Here is a 13,285-nt window from a genome sequence, read left to right on the forward strand (position 1 = left end):
GCAATGCTCATTTGGCTGCTACCAAACTAAAATACACAGGTTTTACATCTGTCTTTACAAAGTAGACTTTATTACATGGTTCAGCAGAAAAGAAAGGACAGCGAATATAGCAAAATTCTAGTATTTGAATACAAACTTTAAAGAAACCAAAAGAAAACCCAGAAACCATAGTATTTGTTTTAGTTAATTTTGTTCAAAAGAAAAAAAGTAATAAGCAGTGTTATGTGAGCTGATGAAAAGCAGAACCAGTTAAGGAACCATGACACTGGTTTAATCACCTTTCTTTCCCAATACCAGATGTCTCACTGACATGTAATTGAAATTTTGGTATTACAAATCGTCTAATTTTGAAAGACAACTACACCCCTTTTTTAGTATGCACTGCAATGCAAAACTGCTTATTCCCAATGCATTTCTGACCTTCTCCTCTTTTACACAATCTTGTAATTTTTTTAAATCAATGTCTTAATAATAACATTTTATAAAGCTGTGCAGTTCCAGGACAGCAAAAACATCTACCACCAGGCAGGGTTCTAGCAGATACAGCTTTGAAAAGCTGATCAGATTTTTCCTGTAAAATAGGATGCATCATACAAGGTGATCTGAGTCACTGAAAAAAGAATGCAAAAAGATGCATTTTATAATGCATTGGTGCTAAAATTCTAGAAGTCAACAGCGTGCATACTGTGGGTATTTCTGTTGGAATAAATATGGTTGTATCTCCATGGACAGGCTGAATCAATGTATTAAATGAATTATTTTATCATTTCTTAAACCAGGTTTTCACATGCTTGGTAAAATTAGAATGATGAAAGGAGATGCCAACTATTTAGAGTGGAATACCATCAAATATTATCAGTATTAAATATTTTAACCTAGGAAGAGTCAAGAATAAATACCAAGTACATTTATTACAAGCCATATAAGATGGACAAACAAGATGAAGCCTAGCATATTTTGCCATAACAGCACTCAAACTAGTGCTACTGAACCTTATTTTGAGAGCAGAGAACCCCACCTAGGTTTTGGGCATGTGCATGTATAAGCATGCATCAGGCCAATCCCCTCTCTGTGCCTCCCTGATACTGTTGCATTTACACCTTCTGACATGGAGAAATGTGTTACCTATTTGCTAAACCTCTGGCCCACAAAAAGCCGGGGAGCACATAACACTGTTAAAATTAACTGTAGTTGTTTCTTACACATGGTGTGTGCCCCCTCGCAGTCCCTAATGGAGAGCAGAGAAAGCCAACATTCATCTTGCTGATTATTTGATTATAGATAGATGACAGCACATGCATCCTTCACTGTGTTTGTTATTCACACTGGGGTTCCTTCAGTGCTCCTGTGTGTCTGAACCAGGCTTGTGGCTGACCTGCTGGGGAGCAGCTCTGCAGAGAAGGACCTGGGGGTCTGGTGGACAACAAGCTGTCACTGAGTCAGCAGCGTGTCCTTGTGGCCGAGAAGGCCAATGGTATCCTGGGGGGCATTAGGAAGAGCACTGCCAGCTGGTCATGGAGGGTGATTCTGCCCTTGTACTCAGCCCTGCTGAGGCCACACCTGGAGTGCTGTGTCCAGTTCTGGCTCCTCAGGACAAGAGAAACATGGAGCTCCTGGAGTGGGTCCAACAGAGAGCAAGAGAGGTGATTAAAGGACAGCGTTTCTCTTACAAGGAAAGGCTGAGGGAGCTGGGCCTGTTCAGACTCAGGAAGAAACAACGCCTTGAGAAGAGGGGACTTCATCGGTGACTACCAGCGCATGAAAGACGGCGTCAAGAGGGTGGAGCCAGGACAGCACGCCTCTCAGCAGTGCCGGGCAATAGGACAAGAAGCAACAGGCAGAAACGGATCAAGTTCCACCTGAACCTGAGGAAGAACTTTTACTGTGCAGGTGACTGAGCACCGGAACAGATTGCCCCGAGAGGGTGCGGAGTCTCCCCCACTGGAGATTTTCAAGAACCGTCTGACACACTCCTGTGCCACGTGCTCTGCGATGTCCCTGCTGGAGCAAGGAGGCTGCCGCACACAGGCACTGCGGTCCGCTCCAGCCCGCGCCGACACGCCGCGAACCAAAATTCCCTTTACTGAGAGCGCCCCGCCCCGCCCCGCTCCCCGAGCTGCGCCTGCGCAGAACCCCGCGCGGGGGAGGTGCCCTGGGGGCCGAGGCGCGGCGGTGCGTGACACCACCTGGTGACGTCACTCCGATGACGCCACCCGAACGACGTCAGGAGTGTGACGCCAGGGGGGCGCCGGTGGTGGGGGTGGCTGGGCTGGGCCGGGCCGGGGCCGTCAGCGCTTATGGAGGACGAGGACTGCCCTGACCTGGTCCCGATAGGCGCCGACGGCACGGAGCAGACCGATGGCGGCCCCGGCAGGAAGATCCCCGTGACGATCATCACGGGGTACTTAGGTGAGCAGCGGGAGCGGCGCGCGGCAGGGACTGCGTGCAGACAGGCAAGGCCCGGGCGGGCGGCCGGGCGGCCGCGGGGCCAGGGCTGCCGGGCGGGGGGCCTCCGCCTCACGGGCCGGGTGTGCAGCGCGGGGCCCTCCGGCCGCTCCAGTGGATTTGCAGGGCCACTCTGAGCAGCGGTGTAGGCACCCGTTGCTGCTTTCACCACCCTGCTTTCAGAGGCCGCTTCGTTCAGGTCGCGATTGACAAACGGCTCTTGGTCACTTTGCGTCAGAATAGCGCAACGTGTTTGGCTCAGTTAAATGCACACTGCGTTGCGGTCTGAAAAAGGTGAAGTTGGACGTTTTTCCCGTACTCCTCGACCAGCAGAGTTACTGTGTGCTACACACAGTTATGGACTGTAAGAATCTGGTTAAATTTAGGATCTCCATCACTCTTCTAAAAGTTGTAACTTTGTTCTGCATCACACTGTTGCAGAGAAAAACCTCTTAAGGACAAGTAAGAAAGGTTCCCTAGTTGTAGTGGTCACCTGCTTTGGATTAGATGATCTCCAGAGATCCCTCCCAGCCTTGACAATTCTGTGATCTTGTGCATGGGATGAAACTGCTCCTAAGGTGGTGTCGCAGGGGTTGTGAACATGTTTTTTAACAACGCCCCGTTTAAAGGCAGTTAGTAGCACATCCATGGTTACTGATGGCAGAACTGGTCAGAAAAGGCAGTAAGAGGGAGAAGATTAAGTTTGCCTTTTGTAAAGAGAAGCATAGAAGTTAGTTTTGTAGGAAAAAACCGCCCAGCTAGTAGGGAACTTATAAGTTTACCAAGTACTGACATTTAATGAATGGAAAATCTGTGAGTCATTTAAGACTGAGATTTAATGTCCTGATAGTTCTATGGGTTGAAATATATCTACAAATTAATTTCTACATCATTAGAATAGAATGTAGGATAATAGAATGAAAACTTCTGTTTAGAATTGCTTGAAGTGTACATGTGCATGCATAATAGTATTTAGTTTTTATTTGAAACTTTATGGGTTTTTTTTTTACATTTTAATAGAAATATGGTCTGTGTTCTAGGAGCTGGAAAAACAACTCTTCTAAATTACATACTCACAGAACAGCACAATAAAAGAATAGCAGTTATTCTGAATGAATTCGGAGAAGGTATGTAAACATGCAGAAATCTTTCTTTTTGCCACAAAATGACAAGTATATAAAACTGCTGGAAACCAAGACTGTTGCAATTTTAAATCCATTACTGAAATTATTAACATATCTCATAGTCTTCAGAAGGGCAGAGAGTCTTTTTGCTGGTTTTCATAAAATAGTGACATGCATTAATCTATTTTGCACATAAATGTAGGCCCTCAGAGTAAAGTGAGTAAATACATCACCCTGTTGGAAAGTGCTATACCTCCATTTGTCCCACTCAGTTTCAAGCAAATGGAAATTAAAATAATATGTTGGTACATAATATTTTCTTTTGTTTGCTTTCCCCTAGCTATTTGCAAATCACCAAGAAAATGGGGAGATGTATGCTTGATGGCTATGGTTCTTTGAACTCTTTGCTTTCAGGATTTTTAATTGCTCTAGCTGTAATTTCATATCTGTACCATAGTGAGAAGCTTACATTGTTTACAGTTTATCCTGTGTTGGTGGGGGCTTTTTGTTGGTTTGTTTTCATCAATAAAGATACACGTAGCTTTTCTGGTCACAGAGCCTAAAATAAAATGTGCAGACAGAGCCTTTATTTGATAGGCAGGCATAGGCTGGCATCCCTTTCTTTTAGCAAAGTTTGTGGCACTTAGGATGTACCATCATCCAATGGGGTTTGATCTTTGTGGAATAAGCTTTGTCTTAGCTTTTAAATTTCTCAGAAAATACAAATTTCTTAAGAACATGTCAGAAACGTGGTCTCAGGAGAAAAGAATGTAATCCACATATCTCTCTCTTACAGGCATTGTTATGCAAGATTGTAGATTAAAAATATAGCACTACTTGTGTTTTCAGGAAGTGCCTTGGAGAAATCTCTGGCAATCAGTCAAGGGGGAGAGCTCTATGAAGAATGGCTGGAGCTCAGAAATGGCTGCTTGTGCTGTTCAGTAAAGTGAGTAAGGGCTATTGTCCAAGTTCTTACAGTGGATATTGTGGGGAATTGAAGAAGGGAGAAGACCTCCAGAATTTCATTCCTTTGTTGGATAAAACAATTGGAATTTGGGAGGTAGAAATTTATTTCCTATTGCTGCCTTACTGGATTTGGAATTAGTGTCTTTCAGAAAAGTAATCTAAATACCAACTTATACACCATGGGGCTATTGTTGAGTAGGGATCTGTCCCTCTACTGTTAGTATAATATACTTCCATATAGAGAGCTGAATATTCAGGTAGGCTGGAACTAGGACTCAGGTTTCCGAATTTCCTCACGAAACACTTAGTCTGCTTCTTTCTTTGTACATTGGTTCCTACTTCAATATTGTATTCATCAAAAAGGATGAATGGAAAACCTTTTGTGACCTAATGAGACACGGTATCCAAATCTGTAAGCTGATGGTCATGGTAAAAAGCAAGAGAGTATTTGTTCCTTTGACATGTTTTTTTTTACCCTGTTTTTTTCAGTGCTGAATTGTTTGTGCTAAGTTTGTAAATAAGGGTCATGGCCTGTTTGTCCTGAAAATTTGGGAGAACTGATCTTTTGTCTTAAATAGTAATAGGTAGTAAGTGGAAAATGGAGGATCTTAGTGGATTCTGTTTTTCTGGGGTGGAAGGGATGCTGTCTTAAGAGAAGCATAAAAGTTTTATATACACTGGTTTTTTTATTGTTTTTACATGCTGCTATGTTTTATGTACATTGGTTTCTTATGTAAATGCTATACATTTCTGCTTCAGGCTGACTTCATCAGCTCTAATTTAAGTAAATGGCATGTTAATCTTGGTGTAGATGAGGTAGAAAGGCAGGGCAGCATGCTTCATTTCTACCTCACCCCTTATTTCTGTATCTATGAGCTGCCAAACCAAATAGTTACATATCTACACAGCCTTACTGTCCTTTACAGGTTGTTCAGTGTTTGAAAACAAATCTTTAAGTCGCCTGGTGGGATTAGGCAAATGCTATTTTCAGACCAAAATGAAACAGAAAACTAAAATTTGCCTAATAATATACCAGCAGATAACTAAATTTTCATTGAAAACTGTAAGTCTGCAAATGTCCTGACTCAAAACCTTTTTCTTTGATGATACTGACACTGTGTTCTGCATCAGAAGATACATTTAAATACATGTTTTAGCTTGTTTTTTCTGTTCTCAGGTTTAATTGTTTCTTCTTACAGGGACAATGGTGTGAAAGCAATTGAGAACCTGATGCAAAGGAGAGGAAAATTTGACTATATATTGTTAGAAACAACTGGTTTGGCAGATCCAGGTAGTTCATATTACAATTTTCATAACCATGATAATTATTCTGTTTTTATGAAGTGCTTATTTGCTCACCAGTTAGTTCACTTCGACAGTGGTAATATAAAGTGGTGAGTTGTCAGGTGCCTATGCTTTGGTAGAGACACTAATGAATTGATTCAAGGTGCAGATATGAGGTTGTGTTTGTTTGGGTTCTGTTTGCTGAACGTGCTCTAAATTGATTCTAAAGCTTGGTAGAAATACAGCTACAATGTATTTCCATTTAGAGAAAGCACTGGGCTTAGCAAAGAGAAGCATACTCTGAAAGTAGTAGTTTTCAGTACACTTTTGATGTTCTACATTCCTCCTTTTAAAGTCTAAATAGTTAGCATCTGTTGTATTGTTACACTGGTTGTGATAGGCCTCATATTTTGTGGAGTCGTAAAATATACTGTGAAACAGACCAGTACATTCTTCTTAAAGAGCAATAATACATTTTACAAAATCCTTCTGTGCTCTTTAGTAGTATTTATTATTAAAAAAGTGTTTAAACTTGAGCTCATGTTAGAAATAGCCATCCAAAACAGTTTTCTCTAAATCATCCACATTAAAAATCTGTTGTAGATGGAGAGGGAAGGAAATTCTTATCAGAAATTCAATTGTTTCCCCTTTAGGAGACTGGTGCTTTCCAGCTCAAAGCTAAATAGTTGTCATTATAAAGTAATTTTCTTAAAAAGACAGGACATTGATTTGGCCTCTGTTACACACAAATTCTGTCTGAGTCAAATTGGAAAACTATTAAGCTTTTTGGAAAAAAAATCAATAGATACCAGAAAACGATTTCATGTTGTGATCCCTGCTATATCTTGCCTGAGTAAGCACTAGAACAGCTGACAGGTATTTGAGTCTGATACAGAGTGGTGTTTGAAGGACTGCATCGTATCACTTCAGGTAGATAGTTTCAGGTGCTGGAATTACTTTAGTCACTGATCTTATTGTTAGCACTGCAAATACAATTTTTCTATGAAATACCTCAATGTTGGTAGTTTACTGGGAAAATCTCAGTTTTGCAACTGTATGTATACTACACTTCTTAGGAGCTGTGGCCTCCATGTTTTGGGTTGATTCTGAGCTGGGAAGTGACATCTATCTTGATGGTAAGAAGTGCAAGCTTATTTTCCTGTGTTGGCATTTCATATCTGGATTTGGAGTAATGTATTATTGGTGTTTTAAGGCAAGGTTTCAGAAAATGTTTGAAATTTATGAACTTGGTTTTCACGTTGCCAGATTTGATCACAGAGATATCCCTGTTTATTTACTTGGTGAGGTGCTCAATCTTGCTAAATCCAGAAAAAGTTGTGTAATGATTTTCTAAGGGATCAGATATGGACAGCTCTTGATAGTGATGTATGCAGAAAATCCCATTAGCTATATGTTATAAAACCTCATTTAGGAGTAATATTACAGCATACTTTTTTTTTTCTTTCTTCCTTCCCCCACTTCTCCTGAAATGCAGTGTTTCCTAAAGGGTTTCCTATTTTTCTGAATTTATAACTTCTCAACACCTGGATGTTTCTACCTTTTGTTTTTTGCTTTCTTTGCCTATTGTACTCATTGGCTTTAATATTTGCTGTGTTCTAATAAAAACATGAGATTACTGAAAGATAAGTCATCACTATATGTAGTTAAAGAGCAATTTTTTAATGTAGGAAAAAAAGTTTAATTTTGGCTTAAAAAAATGCCCTACTAACATTTTGGTCAGTCTGTGAAATACCCATCTAACCAAGGAAGGAAACATTGAGTTCAACATGAAGGAGCTTCCTAAGTTTCTGGCAGAGACTTGGAAATTCCTGGTCATTTACCATCAGAATGGCTGCATACATCAGTCAGTCCCTTAATTTGTTTCAATATTCTGTAAAAGCATACCTCAGACAATTTCCTCTTGTGGAAGATGAGTCATCTACTTTGTGAGAATTTATCTCACATGGTTCTGTAGACATTTTACTACTGCAGATGTGACAATGAATAAAAAAATACTTAGATAACAAGTTTAATGTTCACATACTTTCAGTGCTTCCAGTTTATTATAACTAGTTGTAAATGTGCTGATATTGTTTCCTTTGTACAGGAGGTTTGCAAGTTATTAAACTGTCAACTGCTTTCAGCACATTTCTATTCCATTTTAATATTTTAGGTATTGTGTCTGTTGTTGATGCAAAGCACGGATTACAGGTAAGTTACTAGATTTGTTACATGGTTTAAAACTGCAGCATTAGAACAACTATTGCAGTAATGTTCATGTGGATTAATTAATTTTAACAATAGCTGTAATTCTTAGGTTGAATTATTACTATCTTTTGATTGGGCACAAGGAATTACTGATTTTTGCAGGAATTCAGATTCATACAGACACAGCAACAGGAGTGACAAGAGTTGCCAGGTTGCTAAGTTCTTGGTTTCTTCTAGATCTATCTCTTCACTCAGGAATGTTGCTTTTAATCCAATTGCTGTAAAAACAATGGAGAAATTGGTCAGTGCTCTGTGTTTCTTGAAAGGAGAGTACTAAGAACAGATGTCTTATACAGTGTGGTAACTGTAGGGCTCGGTCTGGGAAGGGTACTAATGTAATGGTAGCTGTGGCAGGGATAAATGAGAGCACAGAGTGTCCTGGTACTGCTTCACATGAAAATATTATATGGAAGCAGACAAAAAGAGCAGGTATTAGAGTAATCTGTATATAAAATATAATGTAAGAACAGGCATATAGAACAGTAAGCTTGGGTCAGCAAAAATTGTGATTAATTCAAATAGTTCAGCTTTTTTTTCCCTTTTTTTTGGTAATAGGTGGGTGTAAATATAACTATCTGCAACTTAATAACTTAGGAGGTTACTGCTTTGATTGGGTATTGATTTTGCAGGATTCAAAAAAAGGTGACCATATGAAAAAATGCCTTCATCATTGTGAGAAATGCCGCTCACTTTTAAAATTTCAACAGTTTATTAAACCGTAACAAAATAGAACAAAAGGACTGAATAAGAAGAAAGACCATACAAGGGGGAAAGGGGGACTCTAGCGAGAAGAGAGGGCATCCAAACAACAAATCACAATAACGTAACTATACATTAATGAAACTTCTCTTAACATACATAAAATATTAATCTCTTAATTGCGAGAGCCAACCATTGCATTAATCATCTATACCAAACCCCCCTATTTCTTTTCTGTAAGTCATTTGGCTCGAGCAATTAATTCCCATTTTTAATTTTGATTATCTACTCTTATTTCTCTTGAGTCAGATTTTATTTTGGTTGAGTCATAATAGTATCTGTTGATGTGAGTGAGGACAGTGGGATAAGGGGAAAAAATAAAACCTCAGGTTTTGCTTAAGCAGAATGATTGGTGGAGTTGATGACATGAATTGGTTGGGGCAGACAAAAGGGAATCACGGAGGTCTGGTATAGCTTTTTACCCTCATCTACCCTGCCCATGGGATTGCTACCCATAGCAGGTGTATCTTGGGGGGTGAGTATAGAGGCCAGCTTGAGTTGGCCCTCTAGTCCCTATTGTACTCTATTTGTCAATTGTACCTGTATTGGATTCTGTAGGGAAAAGACAACTGAGGAATGATAGAGGTCTGGTGTAGCTTCTGCCCCCACCTTACTATGCTTACGGGGTTGCTGCCCGCAGCAGGGCTATATAATCTTCTTGGTGGCGAGCACAGGGGCCAGCCTGGTCTTGCCCTCTAGTTCCTGTCTTACTTGTCAATGCCCAAGTGAACTACCCCAGCACCTCTCACTGTTCCCTGTGTACTTCCCCTCAACAGACACTTGCAATCCCCACCCATTAAGATAGGACAATTACATCAATAACTGATACAATTCAAATTCCCCACCCAAAGTGTTACTTAAAACAGTCCTCAAGCTGGCTGGTGGAAGTGTGACTCTACTTTTTGGACATCCTAGTGCTTCTCTGGTTATCTCTCAGTCTCTGCTTAAGAGTCAATCTTGTCTTACGTGGTCTGGATGTTATAGTCCATTCTTTGGGTTCTTCCATCATGCCTTTAATTCTGTTGACATGAGTCCATTGCTGCTCTGTGGTTTGCACAGCTGATTCAGTGGTTAGTACCTGAAAAGGGACCTCCCCACTGAGGGGTAATGCTTTCAAACCTTTCCCCATTTGCGCCCACTACTTGCATGGTATTTTGACTTTTCTTGCATCCCTTTTGAATTTTACAAACACAAGTGTTTTCAGCTCTCTCTTGTCTATCAAAAATTCAAATTCTTCAGTTTGGGGACTTATTTTAAGATTACCAAGGGCTCCTGATACTCTGTTCCCAATAGGCAGAGCCCTTGACACCTCTAGTCTTCCGTCTCCCCTCTTCACTCATTCTCGTAAACCTTCAGGTCCCTTTCCCTTTGGCAGCAATTTCTCTTGATATGTCCATTTTTCTTACAATAAAAAAAAATCTGTTCTTCTGTAATGGCAGTTAACATTACTCTGGCCTTTTCCTTTGCTTTCTCTTCATCCCTCCTGACGTATGCTTTCTGTGCCTCTCTTAAGAGATCCTCCAATCCCCTTTCTTGCCAACTGTCCAACTTCCCTAATTCTCTCCATATATTTGGCCATGCATGGGTGATGAAATATATCTTTAGCAAGGTCTATCTGGCTGCTGTATCAGGGTTGATAACTGAATACTACCTCATATTTTTCCTCAGTCTTTCTAGCTACTCTGTTGAGGTTTCTTTCCTCTCTTGTTCTTCATCAAAAGCCTTACAAGCATTCTGGCTTTGCGGGGCTGCCTCTTATATCCCTTAATATCCCTTACAATTAAAGTTCTATAATCTTTCCTCCATGTTTTGCCTTCCCCTGAGGTTGTTGTGGTCTCAAATAGGGCATATAGTGGGCATCTTCAGATCCCCAGGGGGTCCTTGCATGTGCTCCCTTTCCTATATCTGCATCCCAGCCATCCAGATCATCTCTCTTTCCTCTGGTGTAAATAACATGGTTTCTTAATAATCATTATTGATTGCATTTCATCCCACATATAAATGCTGGCCTTAAAAATTGATCTAACTGTTCCGCTAATCTAATGGGGTCTTCTAGTAATCTTTTTAACTCTTTCTTGAACATACATTAGAGGAATTGAGTGGTACAGTTAGAAATCTAATTGCCCCCTATGCCCACTCAGTGGTACTTCCCTCAGAGGAGATAATGTCACTCCCTGGTTCTCATTCCTTTAACTGTCGTCTTCTTGCTGTGCCATTCTGTTTCTAGTATTTTAGAGTAGGCCCATGAAAGGACAAGGGAGGTGCAGTTGGTGCCAGTGGAAGTGTAGGGGGCAAATAGTGTAATGGGTCCCATTCTTTACTCTTTGTTACTTTAAACACGCCCACCCTTGAAGGCGAGATTTCTTCTTCCCAACAAGCAGTGTAGTCACTCCCTGATTAAATGGTTTCTTAGCCCTTACATAGATGTTTAAAGCCCGATATATCCACTCTTTTTTCCGACCCATATCTCAGCCAAAGTACATGATCGGGCCTAACTTCTCCTATAGTCCACTCTGTCATAGAGTACTCTGTCATCTTAGCCTCGTCCTTATCTTTGGTGTTGGGGTCATATTTCGACTGGGCTAGTTTTCTTCCCAGGGGACTATTTGAGGGTATACCTGTTGATATCTCTTCACTTCCTACTTCCTTTAGGGATTCCCTACTTGCTCCTAGTCCTATCCTGACAGCCAATCACAGGCCCTCCTAACAAGGCCCGCTTTCCCAATCAGTCAACCAAAAATCCTACCGCAAGGCCCGCCTTCCCAATTGGCCAGCCACAGGGCCTCCCAACAAGGCCCACTTTCCCAATCAGCCAATTACAGGTTCTAGCCCGCTTTCCAAACAGTGAGAAGAAGGAAAAAAAAAGGAAAGGAAAGGAAATAAACCCTTAACCTTCTTCCTGGAAAGCAAAAGCAAACAAACTACCCGCTTGTAGTCCCATGTAACCAAGTTGTCACTGCCGCAGTCTCACACCCTGGTGCCTTCTGGCATAGCGCAGGGCAACTGCCAAAAGCCACCCAGGTGGCCTCCTGCAGTGCCATGGCTTTATGCTGGCAGATACCGTAGGGAAGCTGGCATGGTCCAGTGCTCTGGTGCCTTCCAGTGCAGTGCAGGGCAACTGCTGAAAGCTACCCTTCTGGGCTCCTGGAGTCGCGCAGCCTTATGCTGGCAGATCACAGGGAAGCTGCCACAGCCCAGTGCCCTCCAGAGCACCAGTGTGGGGCAACCACTGGGAGCCACTCACATGTGCTCCCACAGCTGCGTGGCCCCCAGATCACTGACTTAGCTCCCGATTGTCAGCAGTGCTGCATGCAAACTTTGTTCAGCAGACTCCACTGGGTCAGCAAGTGCAGAAATTTGGCAGTGCTGTACGCAATCACACCTAGCATGCTCTAACTTGCCACCGCCCCCCCTCATCTGGGTTGGCAGCACTGGAAGCGTATCATGCCGAGTGCACACTGGAAGCGCATTGCACCGTGTGCTGCTGTCCCATGTGGTACCCCTGTGGTCCCACACTCTGTCAGGTGGTCCACACTGTTCAGCTGTTCCTGCTGCTGGTGGCCCCGCGCACCTGGAACCTTCCCTTCCAGTCTACCTGTGTGGCCCCACCTGCGGGATCATCACACGGATCCGATTGGCAGTTCCCGCAGTTGGTGACTCCCACCACCAGTGGCTGTATGTGCCTGGAACCTTCCAGTACATTCGTGGCTGCCGCTGACTGACAGTTCCTACTGATCTAATACCCACTAAATCTGGTAACTCTCACCTTGGCCTCCCCAGGTGCTCTTGAGTTCCCCCTCCTGCTTGTGGTTCTCTCCTAAGTCTCACACACACTCCAAGCACACTCCCAGACTCCATCTCACACACACACAATATGCACTTTTTTCTGCATTTTTTTTCAGGGGGCTTTATCTTCACCCTCTTCCTTTTTGTTATTCAGTCTTCTGTTGTCTCCAGGGTGTCAACCTGCAATCACCAATGGTCCCAGGAGAGGTCAAACTCGGCAACTCTGTTAAACCCGGCAGAGGCATGCCTGTCGTCCAAAATCCCCTAGGGCCACAGAGATGAGGTTTTATATCCCGGACCAAGCCCTCATTTGTGAGAAACAATGCTCATTTTTCAAAGGTTTATTAAAACGCCCTCCTTCCACATGTCCCAACTACCAAAGCCATCTCTTTGCAACCATACAGGGGGGAAAGGGGGACTGTGGGGAGAACAGAGGACATCCAAACAAGAAATCACAATAATGTAACTATACATTAATAGAACTTCTCTTAATATACACATAATATTCATCCTTTAATTGCAGGAGCCAGCCACTGCATTACCCATCTATAACAATCATTTAAAATTCCATGCTGTGGAAGTGTTTTTAATATTTCTGCATTTAAAATGGCTGCAAGTGGCTCAGAGAACTGAAGAATAATGTTTTAAAAATA

The 13,285-nt window shown here is 42.1% G+C and overlaps 1 protein-coding gene across 3 annotated transcripts in view; it reads left to right on the forward strand.

The window, feature by feature from the left end:
- The first annotated feature begins 2,109 nt into the window (after nt 1-2,109).
- The window catches only part of LOC128821486 (zinc-regulated GTPase metalloprotein activator 1A-like), a 29,234-nt gene continuing 18,058 nt past the window's right edge, over nt 2,110-13,285 (forward strand). The window contains exons 1-6 of one of the 3 annotated variants that reach the window (XM_054002602.1): nt 2,110-2,409; nt 3,486-3,572; nt 4,419-4,515; nt 5,735-5,826; nt 6,896-6,955; nt 7,993-8,030. In XM_054002602.1, coding sequence (XP_053858577.1) covers nt 2,298-2,409; nt 3,486-3,572; nt 4,419-4,515; nt 5,735-5,826; nt 6,896-6,955; nt 7,993-8,030 — 486 coding nt within the window. In that variant the 5' untranslated portion in view covers nt 2,110-2,297. The remainder of the gene's footprint in view (nt 2,410-3,485; nt 3,573-4,418; nt 4,516-5,734; nt 5,827-6,895; nt 6,956-7,992; nt 8,031-13,285) is intronic. The other 2 variants (XM_054002601.1, XM_054002600.1) reach the window with 2 other exon arrangements.

Source organism: Vidua macroura, chromosome Z, assembly GCF_024509145.1.
Source record: "Vidua macroura isolate BioBank_ID:100142 chromosome Z, ASM2450914v1, whole genome shotgun sequence".
Taxonomy (NCBI): Eukaryota; Metazoa; Chordata; class Aves; order Passeriformes; family Viduidae; genus Vidua; species Vidua macroura.